Here is a 24256-nt window from a genome sequence, read left to right as displayed (position 1 = left end):
CTTGAGAGAAGAAGGAGGCTAAAATCATCAAGACTGCACCAATTTTATCTACACGCCGATTGGCATTCAATTATTTGATCCTTAAATGGAGGGGGACTACTGCCTTGTAGGACCCCTTTTGCCACGCCCAGTTTGGTTCGCTGCAAGCGACCAAGAGAGTTCTGTGGCTTCGTTGGTAATACGATGCTGATTCATGCACTTCTTTTGGGACGTTATGCGGAATCCTCCTTTTCAAGTTAACAATCAACAAAGATTTGCTTCTTTTTAAACTTAGATGAGTATTTCTTTAATATTGCTTGAAATAAAACCTTTTTTATGGATTGGTCATGATCTTATCTTGATGTGGCTTTACGTAAAGGCACATAAGACATTTGGTTAGCCGGTTTTACTTCAGAGTTTCTTTCTTCTAGGGAACTTGCCAATACTAGGCTAATGGGCGTCCCCTGCCCAAAAGTGCATGTTGGCCGTTGGCTCGCACGGAGCTCATCCGCCCTTTGACAGGTTTTGTTTTTCTTCCTGCAGGGTGACATGCCACCTCCCTCACCAGTGACACTGGGAGGGTGGGGGGGGTATCTGTTGAGACGCCGACAATATTTCTCTATGCGGCGGGCTCAATGTTAACAACCTGACTGATGTAAGAATAAAAGTCTGCAAAACATGTATACATTAAACCTAAAACATTCTTTTAAGAAAGCTTAAACTGAAAATGAAATCCCCGTAGCGCCCAACTAAAGAATGTCGATCAACCACTCCTTTCTTTTTTATTTTCATCGAGAAATACAACAGTCTGTTCGCAACAAGGAGACTTTGAAATAACCACCCAAGATTAAGGACTGATACTTCATAAATGATATTTGATGGAAAGTAGATCAGTTCCTTGCTGGAATCAGCCGATGGAAATTGATGCTTTTTGTGACCGGTATTTGCGGGAGCGTAAAATGGCGGCTTTATTGGCCTTCTTTAAAGTTGACTTAAACGATTCGTAGAAGAACACGAGAAAAGAGAGGGAAAAAAACAAATAAAAATATAATCTCTATTTTACATTTATCAACGGAGGCTACTAAACAGAAGGACATTGGTTTCTGTGATTGAATTATTGAAATACCATTTAATGCACCAAAGATTATATTTTTGAAAAATAGGAATTTTGGTTTTTAAAACAGAAAATAAAATTACCAAGCATGCCGGGTTAGTGGGTTTTAAGGGACAGACCGTAGGGTATCGACGGTTCAGTAACCTTAAGAGAGAAATAAAATGAATAAATAATGATAAGCAGGCCATGACCTCTAGGGGAAAAAATCGGCTAAAGATATAGGGAAATATAAAAAATAAAAGATCAGAGACCAACCTCGAAACAGATAGGAGGGACATACTTCATAGGGAACAAAATAAAGGCCTGACACTGGGGTTACGAAAAAATAAGAAAAAAAAAAAAAACAAGAAAATATCCAATATCATATGGTCGGCTCCTAATAAGGTCGCAGTTTGATTTCTTGAGTGAGTATCTATAACCATGCCAGTGGTACCAGATGATCCCACGCGCTTACCTCGCGCTAGATGTGATCCGAACCACCATGTACCTTCAAATTCTACTGCGCAAAATCAATTACTTTTACGTCATTTCGCGATCTCGCGTGGAGAAATATGATACGAGAGACGACTATCACGTTACCTAGAAAAGGAAATTAAGTGCGTAATTACTTAATTGAACAAGAGTTACAAAGCGGACAAGAACAATTTTGGAGGTGTGTTCCACAACTGTGTTTTGGTGGACGTCAATTACAACTTATTTTTTTTTTAAATTTTGCATCTGTCACAGCTTTAGATCGACCACAACCAGACAATCCTATAGTCATTTTTATCTGTTATTCTATGTTTAATAGTAAAGTGCTTGCAATTCGGTTAAAAAAACACCTAGTAAACATCACTTTCTAAAAGGAGATGAAACAGTTCCTTTTTATATTACAAGGATATTTCCTTCATATTATATACAGTTCAATCCTTTAAAAATATTACTACTATTCAAGATGTGAAAGTATCATATAACCATTATTTACATGAGACAAAATGAAAATAAAAATTGGGTTTTCTCTGACAAGTCACACGAGTAAAAATGCTTAAACATTTTTAAGATCAATAAATAAAACTAAACTAACTGTTCTTCTTTGTCAAGCTTATCGAAATCAAGTGGACTCATGGGATACCCTCCTTTGTATTCTTCTTCTGAGGGGTAGTATTTCCCACTCTCCTTTGCAGCCTTCTTGCGGAAATAGAAATATAAAATAACTAATGCTACAATTAAAACTACTAAAACAAATGCTATAGAAAGCCCTAATTCTACATCGTTGTTAACATCATTGCTGGCTTGTCTGGGAGCTGATGATGGTGGGGGAGCCAACGTCCCATTCTCACAGTGTTCCCCGAAATATCCTTCTACGCATGTGCATCGGTAGCCCCCCTCTAGGTTTGTGCACGTGGCATTGTGCATACACTGATGAGTCCCGGATGTACATTCGTCCACATCAAGACCACAACGGAAACCCGTGAACCCAGTCCCCACGCAGTGGCAAATGAATTGGTCTTTAAGGTTGATGCATTTACCGCCATGAAGACAAGGGCTGCTCGCGCATTCATCGACATCAAGCTCGCATAATCTTCCAGCAAAACCCCTTGGACACTCACACGAGTACGAACCATCAAGATTCGAACATGTGCCTCCGTTAAAACACGGTTGCTCCAGGCTTTGGCATTCGTTTACATCAATATTGCACCTTGCGCCTGTGAACCCAGTGCCCGAACAATCACAAGCGAAAGAGCCAATAGTGTTATTGCATTTGCCATGTACACATGGATCGGAGCCACACTCATTGATATCATCAAGGCAGTTTCTTCCAGTAAATCCTACCGCGCAAATGCAAGTATAATTGTTCACAAGGTGTCGGCAAGTGGCACCGTTCCCACATGGATTAGATAGACACTCGTCTAGGTCAGTCTCACAATTTTTACCAGTGAATCCCGGAATACACGAACACGCGTATCCGCCCAGCCGATCAGTACATGTCGCGCCATTCAAGCAAGGGTTGGAAGCACATTCATCTATTTCGACCGAGCAATTTTGATCGGTGTATCCTACTGCGCATGCGCAAGAGTAACCGGCTACACGGTCTATACACGTTCCTCCATTAACGCATGGTTTGGACTCACACTCATCTATATCCACTTGACAGTTCCGCCCAGTGTATCCAGGTACGCAGGTGCATTCATAGCTATTGATGCGGTCAATGCAGCTACCACCATTTGCGCAAGGACGTGATGCGCATTCATCGATATTTGTTTGGCAATTCCCACCGGAGAACCCAGCTGGACAAAGGCACGAGTACTTATTGATTTCATCGACGCAAGTCGCGCCGTTTCCACAAGGATTCGTTGCACAATCGTCAATGTTTGTGGAACATGTCTGGTCCGTAAATCCAATCGGACAGGTACACGAATATTTATTGATTCCATCCACGCACGTTGCGCCATTTCGACAAGGATTTGTTGCACAGTCGTCAATGTTTGTGGAACATGTCTGGTCCGTAAATCCAATTGGACAGGTACACGAATACTTATTGATTCCATCGATGCACGTTGCGCCATTTCGACAAGGATTCGTTGCACAGTCGTCAATGTTTGTGGAACATGTCTGGTCCGTAAATCCAGCTGGACAGGTACATGAGTATTTATTGATTCCATCGACACATGTCGCGCCGTTTCGGCACGGATTCGTGGAACAATCGTCAATGTTTAAGGAACAGTTAAAACCTGTGAAGCCAGTCGGACAGACGCAAGTATATCTATTTATTCCGTCTACGCAAGAAGCGCCGTTTTTACAAGGATCCGAGTAACAGTCATCGATATTTGTGCTGCAATTCGTTCCCGTAAAACCGACCGAGCAAGAACATCTGTAGCCATCAACAAGGTCTATGCAGGTCGCCCCGTTTTCACAAGGACTAAAAGCACAATTATTGATGTTAGTTCCACAAGTCGCACCAGTATACCCAGCACTGCATACACACGTCCACCCCGCCACACCGTCCTTGCAGGTAGCGCCGTGTTTACAAGGCATTGAAAAGCAGTCGTCGATATTATGTGAGCAATTCTTACCGGAAAAACCAGCTGCACAAGAACACGTGTAACTATTAACTCCATCATTACAAGTCGCGCCGTTTTTACAAGGTCTCGAAGCACAATCGTCGATGTTAACGGAACAGTTAACGCCAGTGAAGCCAGGAGCACAGGTACATGCATACCCGCCAATCAAATCGATGCATGTACCGCCATTCTCACAAGGATTGGTCCTACAATCGTTCACATTGACCGAGCAGTTGATGCCGCTGTAACCAGATGGACAGACACAAGCATAATCGGCTATCTTGTCTAGACATGTGGCGCCGTTCAAACACGGGTTAGGGTCGCACTCATTGATGTTCTCGCTACAGTTTGTTGAATGGAACCCATCAGGACATTTGCAAAGATAACCATTTACTTTGTCCTCGCAAGTTGCCCCATTTTTACACGGCGCGGAGAGACAATCGTCGATGTTGGTTGTACAGTTGCGACCAGTATAACCTGGTACACAGGCACACGTGTAGTCTGCCAAGCTACTGACACACGTCGCCCCGTAAGCACACGGATCGGAATAACAAAAGTCGATTAGGGTGTTACAATTCCAGCCCGTATAGCCGCCCTTACAAAGGCATGTATAGTTACCGATTTTGTTGGTGCAAATGCCCGAATGATTGCAGGGATTCGGATCACAGTTATCGATAATAGTACTGCAGTTGTGATCGGTGTAGCCTAAAGCACAGGTGCACACAAACCCGCCAACCAAATCAGTACACGTAGCGCCGTGAAGACAAGGGTTTGCAGCGCAGTCGTCAGTGTTGATCTCACAGTTTCTGCCTTCGTAACCATAGGGACACCTACACGAGTAGTTCCCGACCTCATCTCGACATGTGCCCGAGTTTAGACACGGAAAGCTTTGACACTCGTTGATATCAACTTGGCAATTTTGCCCAGTGAATCCTTGGAAACACGAACAGTCATAGCGACCTATCCCTTGAAGGCAAGTCCCATTATTACAAGGATTGGAGGCGCACTCGTTTATGTCTGTCTCACATAATGCTCCAGTGAATCCAGTAGGGCACGTGCACTTCACGTGGCCCATGACATCCCGGCACGTGGCGTTGTTTTGACAGGGGCTACTGGCACAGACATTAGTCCTGTTCATACATCTCGCGCCTTCATAGCCTTGAACGCATGCGCAGATAAAACCTACAAAATGGGATGCGCTGCTCGTGCTGTCACTACACGTACCGCCATTCGCGCACGGGCTCGACAGACATTCATCGACGTCAGTTTCGCAGCTCATCCCTGTAAACCCTGCAATACAACTACAAGTGCGATTGGTCCACGGTTGCTGAGCATCATGGTAACAAGTTCCGTTGTTTTTGCAGGGGCTCGTCAAGCATTTCTTCATTGGAGTATTGCAGTCCGCACCGGTATATCCCGCCGTGCAACTGTCGCACAGTTCTCCTGCAAAGTTCCCCACGCATGTGCACGTGTAGTCGCTATCACGTCGGTTGCACGTGGCGTTATTCTTGCAAGCATGTGCAAAGCACGTGTCAACAGTTTCACATTGTTTGCCGTAGTATCCACCTGGACACGTGCAGTTGTAGTCTTCAAATCCGTCAATGCACGTACCCCCATGCAAACACGGGGAGCTACTGCAGTTATTCACTCGAATCTCACAGTTGAACCCAGTGAAATCCAGAGCACACTGACAGCGGTACTTTCCATGGGCTTCCCGAATGCACGTAGCGCCGTTTTTGCAGGGGGACGGCGCGCAAGGATTTATGATCGCCTCGCAGAATTTTCCGGTAAATCCTACGGCGCATTGACACCTAAACCCGTTGCTCTCATTCACACAGGTAGCTCCATTGGAACAGTTAGCGATAATGCAATCCGGAATACGGACATCACACTTATCACCGGTCCATCCGGACAGGCATGTGCAGTTATAGGCGCCCCCTGCATTTTCGCATGTGCTGTACCCTTGACAAGGATTGGACGAGCATGGCCCAATGCTGTGGCAACCAGTGGTGACGTTTCTGAGGATAGAGGCCAGGCCTTGCTGTGAAAAGGGTGTCAGGAAGTGAACATAACGATAGTGGAATGTCAAGTCTTTGAGACAGCCTTGGAATGAGGTGATGGTAGACAAACCTAAAAAAAGAGAATTGTAAAACACATTAGCAATGCTGTTGTTGCTTGCTGATTTTATTCTAAAAATATATTATATACATTTAATGACTCTGATCTCTAGTTTCATTTTTGGGCTAGTCCACAGCTAATAAGCCCCAGGCTTCCTTTGGGCTTCCCTACCAGAAACATCACCTTACTCAAATGACTTTTCTATTTATATTATATAGAAATAGAACTTATTATTTTCTTTTTATACAAAAATGTAATTTTTCCCGGTAAAACAAATGAACTAAAACTAGCATTGTTTTCTTTGGGGGAAGGGAGAGGGTGTGCAGGGGAATGTGTCATCTTTCTGAAGGGGCACCAGCATATCAAACACGTGGTGAACACGTGTACTTAAATTCCAATACATTCTTTTCGAAAATTTCAGTCCGAAAATGGTGAGGGATTATCAATCATGAATAAACGCTCAAATTTGTGTAAGCCAATAGAATGGTGAACATTCGGAGGACAGCGTAGTTAAATGATGGCTGCACCAACCAGGCTTCCTGACTATACATAGAAACCTTAAAGATAATAGTTCTCACCTGTTGCGCTTGACTTCAAATAAGGAAAACCTCCAATGTGCACGTAAATGATCTCACTGTCGGCAACATCCAACACACTCTGTTCACCCTGGGTGCTCATCTCCATGGTGACATCATCAACAGAAAGAATGAGTCGTTTGTATTGTCTTGACCACGTGATATGGTGCCAGTCTCCATCATTTACAGTCATGGGGTTGATAACACTTCCGGGACCTGGCAGATAATACATATGACAAAGCCATTTTAGAAGAAGCCAGCTGAATATAAGAGAAAGTTGGACATTTGGTTTTAGTCCGAATTCGGAGCGAAATGTCTGCCAGGTGACGGGATACAATTTATACCAGTTAAACAGGGTTAACGTGTTCCCTAATCTATTATATCCGAATTCGTTGTTGCGCTACCTCGGCGAGGTCGTTTGGGAATAGCGCGTAGTCAATCAACCTTCTACACCAATCGATGTCTTCCTTTGTCACGTCATAAACCGTTCAATTACACACAGCAAGAGCTTGATTGGTCACGGTGGTTTGGTTGGCTACGCGCTATTCCAAGACGAGAAAATTTTTCGAGCAACAACGAATTCGGCATTAAGCTTCCAATGTCATAGAACATATGACAAATAACAAGTCAAAACATTAGGATTAGGTCGCGTTACCTGATCCGAGATCGGCTGTTAACCGCACTTTTCCAGAAACAAGGTCAACCATAAGATACTCGGTATTAGGCCCACTCGGTTTCCAGCCTGCATAAAGCAGGAGACCGATCGCACGTGACGTGCGCACGCGCAGTGAACCACTCTGCCCGAAGCGCCACTCGGTCGTGTTAAGGCCCAGTTGGATGGAGCTTGTGTTGGCTAGGAATGTTGTAGCAGTACCTGGTAGAAAGAAAAAGAAAAGGTAGGCGTGCATTTATTAAGGAAGCGAAGCTAAGACCAGCGAGTATTTATCTTCATTATAACACACGTTGCCATTAAAGCCGAGGTTCAGAGCGTCTGATTAGCACATTTCGGACATTATTTAAAAGAATATTAAAAACAGCTACGACTACAAGCTACTTCCGAGCGCATAAAAACGTTTGCTCAATTTCGGTAAGTGTTGCAGATCAACTATCCCAAGCAGACAGATGATTCAATTAAAATTGCCGTTTACATACCATTCTCACATCTGGTTCCATTAAACTCCGCCAAACACCGACATTGAAACCCAGTCCACGTAGCAACACACGTTCCACCATTAGCACAGCTTTCTGCGTGACAATTTGTCTCTTTTCTGCATCCCGGCTTGGGAAGGGTAAAGCTACTGGAGCTCCGTACCGCACTGCCAAAGTTCTGCTCAACGCTGTTTACAAAAATGTCACGCACACATCCATTGAAAGTGATAGATCTGCTCAATTCCACATTCAGCTCGGTCATGGAGCTCAACAGGTTTCCCATGTATACTTTAGTTTGTAGATTTGGCACCGTGGAAGGTGGACGAAGGATAGTTACATCAGAATTTACTTTAATGGTTATGTAACCAAAAGTAACAGAGATTTCAACGCGGTGCCAGTTTCCATTACTTAGGTCACGGCCAATCTCGACAGAAGTAGACTGGAAGAAGCCCATCACGTAGGCGGCATGAAGGCGGCCATTTCTGAGAGCTAGGCCGAGAACTCCTGGGGCAGCCTGAAATATAAAGTTTAAGTTATTGTCTGGGAGCTTTGCGACATCTTTTGCTCTCACTGGTGAAACAAACACACGCCGAAAAATAGCTTCTAAGAAGAGAGCAAGGCCGACTGAGAATTCCTAGCAGATTAAATCAAACAATTGTCTGGAAGCTTTTTAAGATATTTCGCTCTCAATGGCCAAATACAGGGAAAAAATATAATGCTTGAGCAAAAAGGCTAGGGATTTTAAGAAGAATGATTTTAAGATGCTCACCCCCTTTTCCGTGTACAGCAATATTCCGTTTGGAGCCTCAACATCTGCAGAAAACATAAACGAAATCCTGAGAACATTGGTGGAGAACCCGAACACAAGCCCACTATTCGCGTCGGAGTCAAACGTCGCCAGACTCTGCTTTTCACAAAATGTGCCCGCGAAGCCTGTCGGGCATTGACAGCGGTATTCTGACCACATATCTACGCATGCACCTCCGTTAGTGCACTTGTGGTTTTTACAGACGTCAGTGCGCGCGCATCCCGGTGTCACGTGGACAGCGTGTGGTATAAAGTCCCGAAGGTAGTCACTGATGAGGTTAAGCTTGAAGTCCTGGAGACAAAAACATGACAACATGAGAATAAAGTGTTATGCTGCCACCCCTTGAAATACCGTATTTACTCGAATAAGCGCCCGCTTTTTCGGGGGAGGCGCTTATTTAAAAGGGCAAATTTCGCAGAAAAGGCCGAAGAATGTTTCATGTTGTTTAAAAACAATTTTATACTACTACAACAGTTTCTTTTCTTTCTATCATTATTACAACTTGAAGTAGCTTTTTTTAATAAACTTTCATCCATTAAATATTTGTCTCTTTCTTGTCCAGAGTCTATGTGCTCCAGTGCTTTCCAAGAACTACATGTATAATAGTCATTTTACTCAGTAACATAAAACCAAGGGAGATAGGCGCTTATTTGGGGGGAGGCAATTATTAATAGTTTTAGTTCGAAGTGGGCGCTTATTCCGGGGAGGCGCTTATTCGAGTAAACACGGTATTGGACATTTAAACACTGTATTTTATAGTTTTCTCAACTATTTTATAGTTTTCTCAACTAGTCTGTCTACATTTCGCGACCACAAGTAATAAGGCGATCAAAATGGCCATTGATAATAGTGATAAGCTACTTTCACTGAAAGTAATTCACGGCAGAAATGGCTTCGGCCACACCCAAAGTGTGACGAAAATAAAAGTCTTTCAATGAAAACAAGCTCTTCCCAAGTTTCTGGATAGCTGAACAAGTTGCTTTCTTAATGATAATTTGCCGCCAAAAAGCGGCAACCACTGACCTTGATACATCCAACAAAGTTGCCGTCTGTAGCGATCTGGTCCCGGATGACCGGACCTGTCTGTGCCAAGCCCCCGAGTGTAGCGAGCCCGCTGTACGCGAACACAGCGGAGAGCTGAGTGGTGACGGAGCCCTTGCAACCCGCGTCACACGATCCTCCAGACACCTCTACCGTGGCTCTAGAGAGCGAAGGGATTTGAAAAATGTAGGTCAACCACTCCTTTGTTACCGTTTTTGTTATTGAAAATACAATGGTTTATTTGTAAGAAAACTTCAAAACAACCAACCACGATTGAAGTTGAATACCACATAAATAATATTTCATTGAAAGCATTTCATTCCCTTGCTTATATTAGCCGATGGAATTGGATTCTTTGAGCGAGTCGGTATTGTGCGGGAGCGTAAAATGGTGGCGTGAATGGTCTTCTTTAAAGAATAACCTTGAGCTCAAAGTCTTGTGCATAAAAACATCCAATTATACAGTCACAGGTTATATAGTCTCAGCCCTTGCGTTGCGTGACACATCTACGTTACCTGACACGATTGCACTAGCGTGACATAACTTCTTGTGTGACAATCCAGTGTTGCGTGACGTGAGCTTACCTTTTATTTTCTAGCACAAGCGTGTTATAACTTCGTGTGTGACAATCTAGTGTTGCGTGACGTGAGCTTACCTGTTATTTTCTAGCACTAGCGTGACTTAACTTCTTGTGTGACAATCCAGTGTTGCGTGACGTGAGCTTACCTATTATTTTTTAGTACTAGCGTGACATAACTTCTTGTGTGACAATTCAGTGTTACGTGACGTGAGCTTACCTGTTATTTTCGAACACTAGCGTGACATAATTTCTTGTATGACAATCCAGTGTGGCGTGGCGTGAGCTTACCTGTTATTTTCGAGCACTAGCGTGACATAATTTCTTGTGTGACAATCCAGTGTTGCGTGACGTGAGCTTACCTGTTATTTTCCAGCACTAGCGTGACCTGGTGATATGTACTATCATTTAAGTCCCTGCCGATAGTATCGACCTGCGTATCGAATCCTGTGTTGAGTGAGAGGCGCAAAGACCCTCGCAGCAGCTCCAGGGCCACGTGGTCTGGATGCTCTAAGCTCCGGTCCTGGCGTTAGGATAATTGTTAAGGTCAAGGTCTGTGTTATCATTGTAAAATGGTCATGTAGGATAGGTATTGGTAATTAGAGGTAATCATACCTATTAAATTTGGAAAAATTGTGAGTGAGATTTTCAAATGAAACGATTACCATTTTATAATAAACATAGCAAAATGTTATAGAAACAGACACATTATTTGCGTCTCTAAAATGGCGGTTTGGAGAAAAACGGTTGATATGTACAACACAGAGTCAATTTCAGAGTGCGTTTCAAGTCTGGCTTTTTGAGTTTTCTATTATTTAGTTGTTTGTAAGCGTCCAGTAATACTGCTCTGAATTACTTATTTGTGCACTGCATTACCTGAACTACACTGCTCTCAGCCAATCAGTATCGAGTCATTTTGTCATGTATATTATAAAAAGGGTTAACTAGCAATTTGAATTTGAAATTCCCAAATAACCAAATATATTTTATGCTTGTCGCTGAAAGACAAACAAGGACAGAACAAAACTTTTACCTTCCCTTCTCTTAAAGTTGTCTTTTGTTTGCCATGCCTTGATTAATTGGATAAACTTCTCGAAGAAATGACCTATAGAATTTTTCAAACAATAACTTCGGCATTGATCGACATGTTTTTGATCCACTTGGGAATACCGATCTAATGTATATTAATGAAAATAACTCGAATGTCGCTCGAAACAAAAAGATTCTGCGCGATGCACCAAGACAAGTATTGCGTACTTACAGCTCCCTGGTATAGCAGCAGCCCATCACTAAGGCTCGTCCGAAACAAGAATTCCACACGGGCTCTAGCAGGCAGCGGTCGATCTCTGTACCAGTACACGGGCATGTAGGAGCCTCGGCGGAAGCTAACCTCGTCTAGCATTTCACATCGACTTCCGGTATACCCTGGTGCGCAAGTGCACGTGTAACCGTTGACGTCATCCCTGCAGCTGCCACCATTAAAACAGGGGCTTGATGCGCACTCGTCGATATTGATGGTACAGGCTAAACCGGTATATCCGGCTTTGCAGTCGCAGATAAACCTGTCAGGAAAATAGACGCATTAACAACTCTTTCCTCCTCATTCACCAAGGTCCAATAAGATGATTAGGAGAGGATAACTTTAATAATGGCAGCCGTAGGATTTACAAGACATACAGAACAGAACACGCTTGTCAAACTATATATTTTATAAAAAGAATTAGGCCAAGTTTTAAAAACTAGGGCGTTAAAAGATTTTTATTTTTTTTAGTTTAGGGTCACAGTTTCATAACCACAAAATTAAGAAAAGGTAAATAGTTTCCTAGCCTCTTCTGATAGTACCTTTCACTCTGTAAAATAAAAAAACGTTACATTATTGTTTTTCCTTATTCGTTAGAAAATATTGTAGATAAAGCAGCATTTCAAAAGGGGTAAAAATAAGCCTCCTAAATAAATAGCACAAAGGCACCGACAACACGATCAAATACGAACCCTTTTGCTCCTATTTTACAGGTGGCCCCATTTTGACACGGTGCAGTGTCACAGTTTGTAACCAGATTCTCACAGTTTCTTCCGGTATACCAAGGGACGCATGCGCATGAGTAGTTATTCACGTGATCAATACACGTGCTTAGATTCCCGCAAGGCATGCTGGCACAGTCGTCTATGTCAATCTCGCAAAGCTTGCCGGTATACCCGACTGGGCAAGCGCAGCTGAAGTCTCCTGCGGTGTTCACGCACGAGCCTCGTTTGCATGGGGAAACTTGACATTCGTCGATATCTTGTGAGCAGTGGGGACCAGTCCACCCAGCCGAGCATATACACGCCCGTTGGGCATCGGTCACATGACACGTGCCATTGTTTTGGCAGATACTTGGGTGGCAAGTAGAGCTATTGAACTGACAGTGGTTTCCTGTGGACAACAAAACACTGTATATAGCACCTTATTCTTCCTTATTTTGCTGAGTTTTTTTAACATAACCTTTATGAAGATAATTTTGCAATAAAAAAGCGAAAATACAAAACGAAATGAAGTGAACACCCTTAGAAAACTATGGACTATCTGGTATGAATCACCACAAGGTTGAAAAGGTATGTAAAGCGCCTCTGTGAAACACAGTGGTTGCGCTGACGTTTCGAGCGTTAGCCCTTCGTCGGAGCAAAACGACCTTGCCTACACCACGCCTACACAGACCATGTAGTATTTCTACAGCTTGCCTGTAGTCTTTCTAGTTATACCACTATGGACTATCTGGCAATACTTCTTATATGGTATTTGTATATTTTTTTTATTAGGGGTCACCAGGCAGATCTCATTTCTTGATTCATTTAAAGAAATTTTGCATACATTCAGAAGAATACTTATAACAGGTGCCTATTTTTTTCGAGAAGAATAGCAATTTACGGCTCTTTTAACTCATATGGATTGCAAGCACAGAAATTCCGCAAGAATTTCACACGAAATACAGAAGTGGAATAAGATTATAGCCAGACTTTTCTCTCTCGAATGTCACTTACAATTTTAATCAAGTAAAGAAAAAAAGGTTTGCTTTTTAAAATGTTGATTAAATGAATTGAACTAAATTCATCGAGTTATTATCATATAAAAGTTTAAATGACATCAACATTGAAAACAAAACACTTAATGCTATCGTCATTCGAAATGAAACTGCCTCGTCCTAAAAAGCAAGTTTATTATATGACGCTTAGGCAATAAGCGATCTTGGGTATAATAACAAGCCAGCGACCTCCCATAAAGAAACTCTTTAAATTAGCAACGCTCTAGAATGATCAGTGGAGTTATTCGAGATGCTGTAACCACAAAGGGCGGTGAAAAAAAATTACAGGGAGGATGTCCACGCCGGTGAACCGAACTTTATTTCGCAAGCTCTACAAAAAAAAAACTAGCCGCACAACCAACATACACGCCTTGCTTTGCTCATTTTTGATATTGAAAACTTACAAAAAATGACATACAACACAGAAAAAGAAAAGTTAAGTTCTTGTATTTTTTATCATTTTATAATGTCCATATGTTTTTGGATGTGTGGAATTGATTTGGAAACTCAAAAGCCGCACGTGAAAATCTTCTGTCTTAAAGATTTATAACCGTTCTCCGTTAAACCACGACGTGAAATTCAAAGTTTTACGGCAAGCGAGGACGGGAGCAGTTTGAGTATAATCTCACCCTTCGCGGTTCACTATTCTAGAAAAGGAGGTTTTTGGTCAATACTTGTTTGTTTCTGAGTACAAAGTTAAGGTTATTTTATAAAGAATATTTGGGATTTCATTGCCAAGTGTATGAGTGTTGTCTTGGTCGTGCCGTGCTAGTCCTCGTTGTCGCAACTTAAAGTAGGGCCAATCACCCCGCCATTTTATGCTCCAACTCAATGCCGAGTCACACAAAGCATCATTTCCATCGGCTAATTAAAGCGAGTAACCAAGATATTTTCAGTCATACCGTCAATAACTCATCAGACTTCATTCGCAGAGTGCTTTTATATACTTTTAGCGCCAATTTCCATCTGGTACGAAATTTCACTCGGAAAAGGACAGTTGGTGGTATGATTCGAATAATACTTTGTTGGAAAAAGACGGCAATTGAGACGGCTGAGATAACAATAAAGACCCCATTCTTTTTAATAGTGAGCACGGTAGTTGTGTCGTCACACAAACGTGTCTTTTTTCTCCATAGACCGTGAAAACGCCCGAACTCAGAAACAGTCAAAGTTACCTAAATGTATTTCTTTTATTGCAAACGTCACGTACTTCAGAATATACTCGCAGTTTTTTAACTGTGGCTTGGTGAAAAAGGGTTTAAATCTTTTAGACAAAATTAAATTCAACGTCTCTGTTTTTTGCCTTCAACAAATCATGTCCTTAAAGATATAACATATCATACAGAACAGTTTCTTTCTATTACTTTTAAATTATTCTTCTGTTGAAGTGTTTCAAGCGAAGATAGTAAAAAAATATTAGCGTTTTTTCGTCAATACTATTAGCTCAACAATAGCTAATTAGACCACATTCCCTTTCACAACAGGCAGAGCAAATTGGTATTAAGCCAACGCAGAACTAGATCAATTGGAACTAGAAAATTCGCCCCAAAATAAACAAGTTATAGGAAAGAGATCAGTCCTCGAGACAACTAAGCCGCAGACAGGCGCTTCACTTATTCACTTAACTTTTACACAAGTTCAAGCCCCACTCACTACATCATGTGTTCCAATAAATGATATTGCAAATTATCTTACGGCGAAATTATGCCTACGGGAAAAATATCATTTAACTAGAAACAGCTGAATTCTTAAGAATTATTTGAATTCGATCCTAAAAATTCAATAACGAGCAAGCAATTGAGGTTGTTTTAAATTAGCGATATGGTATAAAAAAGCTGCGTTAAGAAGGAGTCTTATATCGTTCTTGCGTCGAGTGAGAGACTTCTCAGGATGAAGGGCGTTCTTCTCGTCACAGCTTGTGGACTGCTCATCGCTTGTTTTCTTACACCATGCAATGGCATGGCGGGAACGATACCAATTCACGGAAAGCGTGACAAGATCTCCATGCGAAAGGTAGAGTGATCAAAGCTCTAATCCTTTTTTTACAAACAGAATCTAAAAGCATCTTTCTTACACTGTGTTACTTGAATTAGACGTAAAATAAAAGCTTAGTAATCGGTAGCAATCTACTTATTAATGACACATTTTTAAAACATCGTGCGAGAATAGAATATCCGTCCACAAAGAAGCCACGATAGCTCTTCACGCCGCGATTTCTAGCAATGTGTTTACTTCAAAAGAAAGTTATATTTCGTTAAAAAGAAAAATTTTTCAAAGTGTCAAGTGATATGTTTTTCGTTACAAACGCGAAACTACTATTAAGGAGTTAAGGAATCGCGTTACAGCTGCAACCCCAGCTATTCACATTTTATACCTACGGTAAGTAGAACTCATTTTGCATAGAATATACATGAAAAAGACACTACATATCATAATTGACCATTTAGAACCATTTCAATACCAATATCTTGGGTAAGAAAGCATCGACACTTCAAAGGTTAAGAAACATGATACGTCATTGCCGCTTCTATACAATATAATAAATTGAAGGCGACATTTTTTTTTGGCGATTTATTAACTCTTAAAGAACGTCCATCTTTCTCTTATACATATTGCGTCATGAGAACTTTGGTTTTTCTGTTATAATTGGTGTTCTGGTGTTTGCAAAGATATTTTTGCTTATTGTTTCATATTGAACATTGATTGCTTTCGGATTCTAAAAAAAAAGGCCCCGGGGAACAACTCGTACCGTGTTCAAAAGGAAAGCTAATCATGTGACAACGTGATAAGAGATCTCGGCGAGTATCGCCACAGGTTTTGACAAAGTTGTCCCCGGGTTCTTTTTCAATCGTAAGTAAAACGCTACGATATAACATTTTTTCTTTATTCCCGAGGATACATTTCTCTTCACGACCCTAACACATTGTGGTATGTTCCTATTTCTCACTCAGGCTGTCGAGGAGGCAAGAGAAGCATGCAACATGGCCAGGAGGATGACGGATGAATACATACGCGCACTGCGTGAAGACAACTTCCTCGAACACGTGTAGAATCAAATACATCCAACAGATTAACTATTGCATAAGCGTGTGTTGTTATTTTTCAACTAAACAACAGAGTCTCGTATTATATAGTACAACGTTTTGTAAATCACATAATAGTATGCATAAAATAAAATAAAAAAATATTGAAACCGATACGTGCTTGAGTTGACGAAAATATCAAGCAACGAATAAGCGCGTCGTTTTTACACCAGCATTTTTTTTTAATTCCGTGGTTATTTACTTAAGTTAAATTGTTTTATGGGTGGGCTGTTCTTTTTTAATTTTGTGCATTTCGAAGAAGACACAGGCAAACACTCGATCAACTGGTTTCTAATAACTTAGTCTGCGGGAGACATTAGCGACATCGGTGTTTGATGGAAATACAAAAAAAAAAAGAAATCCCCATCTCCCCGTCTGAGAGTTATGGATCTTTTAGAGAATAACACATTTGACAGGCTCAACATAAGTTTCAGCTTATTTAAATTTTATTAGATAAAGGGGCCTGTAAGTTAAGATGTATCTCTAGATCATTTGCGCCGCATCCGGATAGATAGTTTCGGACCATGTCTTACCTGCAAAGCCATCGGGGCACACACACTGATAGCCCACCACGCCAATTTTCTCAACACAAGTTCCGTTATTAAGACAAGGATCCGATAGACACTCCACAACGTTCGCCTCGCATTGCCTTCCCAGAAACCCGTTAGGGCACACGCATTCAAACCGGTTTAACAGGTCATGGCAGGTTCCGCCGTTGAAGCAGGGGCTGGATGCGCACTCGTTAGTCTGGTTTTCGCAGCGAAGGCCTTCAAACCCAGCCGGGCAAACACAGGAGAAATTTCCTGAGAGAAAATCAAAAATCATAACCCAGATTAAGAACACTGACTTATCTTAAAAAATAAATGCGCCTTAGCCAGTACTTTCTAATTTGGATGCGCAAGTTTACACCTTTTTTCAAATTAGGTCGCACTGGACAGCTATGCGTCGTAACCCGCAATCCTTCCTAAGTATCGAATTGATAAGGAAATGAGCGCAATTAAAAAAAATATAGAATTATTATCAAAATGATGCTATGAGACTCTTCACATGACTTTCAGAGACCAGGGTTTAGTATCTATACGATACCTGAACAATACGGGATAAAACACATGGATTCTCAAAGTGCTATTTTTCTTAGGTGTAGATATTATAAAAACAAACAGATAACATCGGGTGTTTTAACGAAAATGTTAAGTTTTTTTTCCAGACTTGTCCACACTTAATCTAAACTTTTTAGGTAAAGTAACACAAACAAAAAGTTTACACAAATCTAAACTTTTTGTTAAAACTTTTTGTTTTGTTAAAGTTACACAACTGCCCTTACCTCGACCATCTTGACAGGTACCGTTATTAAGGCATGGTTGACTGGCGCACTCGTCAATATTGACGTCACACGCATTTCCTGTGTACCCTAACGGGCAAGCGCACGTGTAGCTATCGATGCGGTCGATACACCGCTGGTAAGCTGCACAGGGATTGCTGGCGCAGTCATTTATATTGATCTCACAGTTGATGCCGGTGAATCCTACCGCACACGCGCATGAGTACCTGGAAAAGGGAGATTTATTTACTAACATATACAGTACAGTATACCACACTAGTCAGCCATGCTTGAGTAGGGAACTTTAGGGAGGGTGACGGCAAAGAGGAAACCAGCGACGGCAGAAAACAATTGAACATTCAAAACCAGCACGTGAAAATCTGCGATGAATGGTATGTTTCAGCCGTTATCCACCGAACAGCGACGAGAGAATACCAAGTTTAGTCTAGCAAGGACGGCGCTGCAAACAAAACTTTGTTCGCTAAAGTTTAAATAAGGTTTTGATTATATTTTAATTATATTTTGGTGTATTGTTCTGGTACGAGATGACGACAGTTTGGGCTTTTTGATTCTATTTGCTTTCTTCGGTAGTATAATTTCCAATTTTCGTTATAAAAACTAAAGTTTAAAAGTAAGCGCCATTGCCCTCGTCTCTGCTAAACTCCTTACAATGGGAGTCTACTGACATTTATACACTCGTAAATTGAGCGCTCTGATTGGCCAAGGGTCCATGTGTTATTAAAGGGCACGCGCACGCTTGGCGTCAGCATTCTCTCAAATGAATCGCGCTCCCCAAAACTAAATTGTAACATCTAAATTAAAAACATTTCATTTTTTGTATTAAACAAATAGATCTCAATGTTTGTGCGACTGTCCTCTAATAGATGCATAGAAGTCGTCACACCTATCGCCAACAACAGTCACGCAACTTGATTGAACCTCGTTGCTTACTTGCTTTTGTTCCTGACACGCTGTGACGTCATCTGTCAGGACAGACGCACATATTCGATTACGTAATAACCTCCGATGATTTTTAACGAAAAACGCGAAAAATATTCCAAAAATGTAAAAGCAGTGTGTATATTTGGAAGTTTTTTTTGAGGTTGTGATGGTCTGATAAATAGCGCAGATTCGATTAGATTCTTTTGTCTCTTGTCGGTCGTTCCGCCCCCCCCCCCCCCCCACCGGAAGTAAACTGTAGACAAAGCAGAACGCAGGAAAAAGAATTTGTAGACACTCACCCAAGTAAACCATCATGACACGTCGCGCCATGGATACAAGGGTTACTTATACAGTCATTAACAGTCACATTACACGTGGACCCGGTGTATCCTAGGTTGCAGGCGCACGTGTATGAATTTACGCCATCGATGCAGGCTCCATGTTCGCTACAAGGCGACTGCGTCTCATTGCATTCATTCACGTTAACTTCACACAGAGATCCTAAAGAAAAGGGGATAAGTTGAAAAGTTAGGAAACAGTCATACTATCAAAAGCAAATAAACTTGTTTGCTAGTATTAAAAAAAATCTTCAAAAAACGTCAAAACCAAATAGCTAGTAAAATCTGTATTAGCTGAGCTGTACAGTATACAAGTCTACATAAGTCAAAATAAAGAAGTTACTATCCTTTTAACATTGCAACATGTGGAAAACACAGTCATACTACAAAAAACGTTATCTTGTTTGTTTACATTTAAAATATATGAAATAAACCAAGATCAAAGAGTCCAAATAGACTTCTAATAGGGCAACAGCAAACTTCGAAACTAAACAGCAAGCAGAATTTGTATTTTAGTTACAAAGTAGAATAAAGAATTTGTATTTTAGTTACAAAGTAAAATAAAAAAAGGCCAATTCTTCCTCCACATTTGCACCAATACACTTAACTCACTCAAAACTAGTTTTAGGCATTTAAGAAAAAGAAAAATCGGACAAAGATAAATTTTACCTTTAAATCCTTTTTCGCAAAGACATCTGTGACCTCCATCCTGAAGTGTCTGGCATTTGGCACCATTCTTACAAGGATTAAAAAGGCATTTGTTTATGACGGCATGGCAGCGGTCACCTATAAAATGATAAAAAATTATTTTGTAACAAGCTTTTTTCATCTACAACAAAGAAAGAACAAGGAGAGAAAGAAAGAACTGAAACTACAGTGACCAAGAAGTAAGCTGATTCTTTAACATTAACATTTCAGAAGAGAGAAGTCTTATTAGGACATCTACTATGAGTACAGTTTGCAAGGAAAAAAACACCGATTTACTGTATTTACTTTAAATTACAACCTGCAAAATAAGGACATACCAATAAATCCATCTTGGCATTTGCAGGTGAATCCATTTATTCCATCAATACATGTGCCGTTAAAGTAGCATGGATTTGATTGGCATTCATCAATGTCGATGTCACAGGTGGCTCCTGTAAACCCCGCGGGACAGGCACATGACACCCCTCCCCCCAAAGCAGGGGTACAGGTGCCATTGTTGCTGCAGGACGCTGAGGTACACTGACCCACTGCACCATATAAACCTAAACACGACCAGGCAATACAGAATATATATAGTCAGGCAACATAAAGGGGAGGGAGTGCTATTCGTTTTTACCCCAGAAATTGACTTAAACGAATACTCAAACAACCCACTGCAGCATATTAACCTAAACACGACCAACGCAATACACAATTATATGTATACAGTAGTCGGCAACATAAAGGGGACGGAGGAGGGGGAACTATTCGTTTTTACCCCGGAAATTGACTTAAACGAATACTCAAACAACCCACTGCAGCATATTAACCTAAACACGACCAAGGCAATACACAATTATATGTATACAGTAGTCGGCAACATAAAGGGGACGGAGGAGAGGGAGTTTTTCGTTTTCACCCCGGAAATTGACTTGAATGAATACTCAAATGAAAGTAATATAGTGCCACTGTGAGGTTATTGTTTGGAGAAAATAGTCCCCTGACCGGGAAAACAGCCTCCTTCAGCTTGATTGGCATATTTGCCATGGTAACAGGGCCTATTCAGTGGTGAGTGATGGCTAACCATCAGATAGCTATCCAGCCCTTTACCCATGCTTTTCGCAACCCTCAACTACCATTAATGATTTGAAAAAGCGCACAGGCAGTTATCATATCCTTGAGATCTCAAAAGGTTCCTTTGTTGAGATCATTTTAGGGGGAGGGGGTACTTATTTAAAGGACAGTGCTTTTTTGAATCATTACGGTACTCAATGAGGTCTTTTCGAGTTGATAGAGCCTATCCAGAAGAAACCTATGCACCACAAGCAATTGAAGCTTAAAACTATGTCCCTTATATATATACTGTAAGCTCTCACCTTGAAGAAATATTTGACAAGTTAAAACTAAAGCCAGGGGGAGTGTGTCTCTTCTCATCTTTTCCATTTCAGTTTTGAGATAAACATGTTTTACAATATCAGGAATGCTGCATGTGTTTATTCAAGGTTGGCTGTTGAAAAAAAAAAAAACAATTGACCATCATTCCATAGATTTTTCACAGTCTTTTTCTTAAGCACTGGCACACTGCAAAAATAATACTGCTGCAACCCCAATCTGGCCAATACAGGGGGCTGGATGAGGTGGACATCTACTCCATTTTATTAGTAAGAAAACTAAAAGTCCTGTCTCTGTTTGGTATAAAATTTAACCAACTCAACAGGTCTGGCTCCTCTTAACCACCTACCTTTTAAACTACTGAATCTGTTCCTGCACAATTGATCAATGTTTGTGTGAATACTATCATACTAATACTTTGCAACCCTACCAGGCCTGTAGCCAGAATTAAAATTTTACCAAGGCAAAAGCCTCGCTGGATTATAATCCAACAAAAGCAGATGTTTTATCTCATACTTTTCAATTGTGCAAGGTTAATTCAACCTGAGACGTCACTTCATATAAATCAAGAGCTAAACTCAAACTCTTATGTTGTGAGCATTGAAAAAAGTTGTTGGTGCTGGGGAGATGGGGTGGTACGGGGAAGGTGAGATTCTGGTGTGGCTGGTTTATACACCAGATGCAGGGAGTCCCTGCATGGAAATCACGATTCACAGATTTTAAGGAGCATAGATCCAATTGACGCGGATCAAATTTTGCCATTCCAGAATCACAGCGAAGGTAACAATCACATATCACAGATTTCAATTTGCCCTTTTCATGATCCATGATAAACAAAAAAAAGCTGTTCAGGGACCATGAAAATAACACTAACCACCGCTGTATAAACCTATTACTGGGATACCTGTATACACCTATTCCAAATAGGACAACACTCGGATAATCTGTGTATTGTAACCCACAGTGCCTTATGGGTGTCAAGTAAATAAGCGTTAATAGAATACAAATCCTGGTTTCAAAGGCTGTAGAATCCTGTTTATGTTTTTATCAACATTCACAATGCTTTCACATACAAGGATATAGCCGTTTATTGACTACCCATAAATCAACGCGTGTTACAACACATGAATTCTCGAGTGTAAGAATATTTGATATAGGTGGCTAAATAACTTATTTGCTATAATAACCTATGTGTTTTGCAAAACTCATACTTCTACCTATCAATTCTTATACAAAAATAGAAGCACTTTTTTTCACCTTCATATAACTTACATATACATAATTATGGACAATTCAAGTATATATCAACTACTCTATTGACAAAAATTCCCCGTGGTGTCAGTGTTGATTCGCACATTTTATCGCTTGCCCTCAAAAGTGTTCGAAATGTGCGCAAGAAAGTTGATATAAACGTGACACTAAAACATATTCTAGAACAAATACTTATTGACCTGTAATCAATTATGTGTGCTTAGAGAAATACAGATCGATTTATCAGGCAGCACACATTATTTACTGTCAAGAAATGTAGCTAAATTATTTATGTGCTGCTAGGCACGCTCAAATTTTGAGAACTGTAACTATCCAGACTTCGACATGCCGCTACATTTATAAATCTTCTAGAATCTATCAATTATATTCCAAAGTAAGAATAACATAAACTTAGTTCAGTCGAATACACAACAGATTTATTCGAGAAGCGAGTTAGGAGATGGATAGCTAGATGTCAAGATATCGTATTAATTTCAAGCAACTTTAAATGTTATATATTCTTACTACACATGATCTCCGATCTTTACAAATACTTGCTGATCGAAAACACGGGTTTTAAGGATTCAACATACCTTTGAATACTCTGGTTCCCATTCTGAAGTGTTATTTGCTGCGTTTGGGAGAAGTGTCATTTTCTCGTCGAGGAATCCATACTTCCGTTGATTCAAATTAATCCACCGAGGCGTCCATGTTTTGTTCCTAAGCTACGTGGGGTCGAGGCTGACCTAAGAGCTAATATTAGGTAGCCAATCACAAAAGACCAAGGAATAATCACGGGCGATAGGATAGCTCAATGCGGTGGTAAATGGTTTGATTAACTAAAACCATCACAACCACCAATAAACTGTTATGGTTATTTGCTTTGCAATTGCAGCTTTAATTCACTTTTGAGGCCACCTCCTGTGCTTTTTCTAACTCCGAAGCGGGGAGCGATCGTGTTGCAATCTGCACCGTCATGCTCTGATGACTGATTGATTGCTTCCACGGAAAATCGTGTCATTTTGGAAGCTCTGTGCCGAAATCGCTTGAGTTTAGCGCAAAGTTTTCAGTTTCCATGCAATAAATAACAGTACGGGAAAGAGCTATTGATTATTTATTTTCTGCGTCGCCTCCACACATTTCTTGGAAAGTACTAGTGGAAATGCAGTATTAGGAGGCATCGAAACATTTGAGACGGGGGGGGGGGGGGGGGAGGAGCGTATCAAAATCACAGCACGTTTAGACAAGCTCAGTGAAATCACAGGGCGCACATACCATCTCATTACGGCCAAAAAATAGTAATGTCTGATGCCATGTTTGTATTGAAAATACAAACAGTAGAGATGGGAATACGCGGTTTACTCAACACTAAATAAACATTAGACACATCCTCGGGGACCCAGGGCGTCGCGGAGATCGGGCACACATGGAGGGCGCAAGAAAGCCTGTTTCTTTCTCGCGCCGCGCTCCCTGTGTGCCCGATCTCCGCGACGCCCTGGGTCCCCGAGGATGCATTAGACATAACTCTGGAGTAAAGTTATCCTATAGCCCGTGGTTTCTGTCATCATATCGACGAGACATGCAACTGCCGACAGAAAGACACCTGCCCTCTAGACGGAAACTGCCTACAGACATCTATTATCTACCAAGCTACCGTAACTCGAAAAGACAACAACACCTCGGAAACATACGTCGGGCTCACTGAAAACAGCTTCAAGACCAGATACAGAAACCACACCGCATCATTCCGACACACCAAACACAGAAACTCCACCGAACTC

The 24256-nt window shown here is 41.1% G+C and overlaps 1 protein-coding gene and 1 long non-coding RNA gene across 2 annotated transcripts; one reads left to right on the top strand and one right to left on the bottom strand.

The window, feature by feature from the left end:
* Positions 1-1855: 1855 nt before the first annotated feature.
* LOC5505367 (protein crumbs) lies at positions 1856-23227 on the bottom strand. The gene is made up of 16 exons (XM_032373792.2): positions 23069-23227; positions 21209-21339; positions 20171-20395; positions 19815-19931; positions 19107-19308; positions 17869-18092; positions 17078-17347; positions 12395-12815; positions 11664-11964; positions 10765-10925; positions 9808-9985; positions 8746-9075; positions 7980-8490; positions 7483-7701; positions 6831-7043; positions 1856-6264 (listed from the first exon to the last, which is right to left on the bottom strand). Exons 2-16 carry the CDS (start codon positions 21273-21275, stop codon positions 2147-2149), a joined length of 7557 nt encoding a protein of 2518 aa, XP_032229683.2. The 5' UTR covers positions 21276-21339; positions 23069-23227; the 3' UTR covers positions 1856-2146.
* LOC116613153 lies at positions 15189-16658 on the top strand. The gene is made up of 2 exons (XR_004294111.2): positions 15189-15474; positions 16413-16658. It is a non-coding gene; the product is annotated as an uncharacterized LOC116613153 (long non-coding RNA).
* Positions 23228-24256: the final 1029 nt, after the last annotated feature.

Source organism: Nematostella vectensis, chromosome 8 (genome assembly GCF_932526225.1).
Source record: "Nematostella vectensis chromosome 8, jaNemVect1.1, whole genome shotgun sequence".
In the NCBI taxonomy this organism is placed as follows: domain Eukaryota; kingdom Metazoa; phylum Cnidaria; class Anthozoa; order Actiniaria; family Edwardsiidae; genus Nematostella; species Nematostella vectensis.
Note: the sequence above shows the minus strand (reverse complement) of the source record. Positions and strands in the feature narration are given on the sequence as shown.

What these genes read in the sequence shown, in the direction of transcription:
- LOC5505367 (XM_032373792.2), bottom strand. Translation starts at nt 21,275, where the DNA reads ATGGAAAAGATGAGAAGAGACACACTCCCCCTGGCTTTAGTTTTAACT. An exon ending in TGGAACCAGATGTGAGAATG is followed by an intron (nt 7,702 to 7,979) that starts GTATGTAAACGG and finishes TCTTTCTACCAG; the next exon opens with GTACTGCTACAACATTCCTA. An exon ending in AACAGCCGATCTCGGATCAG is followed by an intron (nt 7,044 to 7,482) that starts GTAACGCGACCT and finishes ATTATCTGCCAG; the next exon opens with GTCCCGGAAGTGTTATCAAC.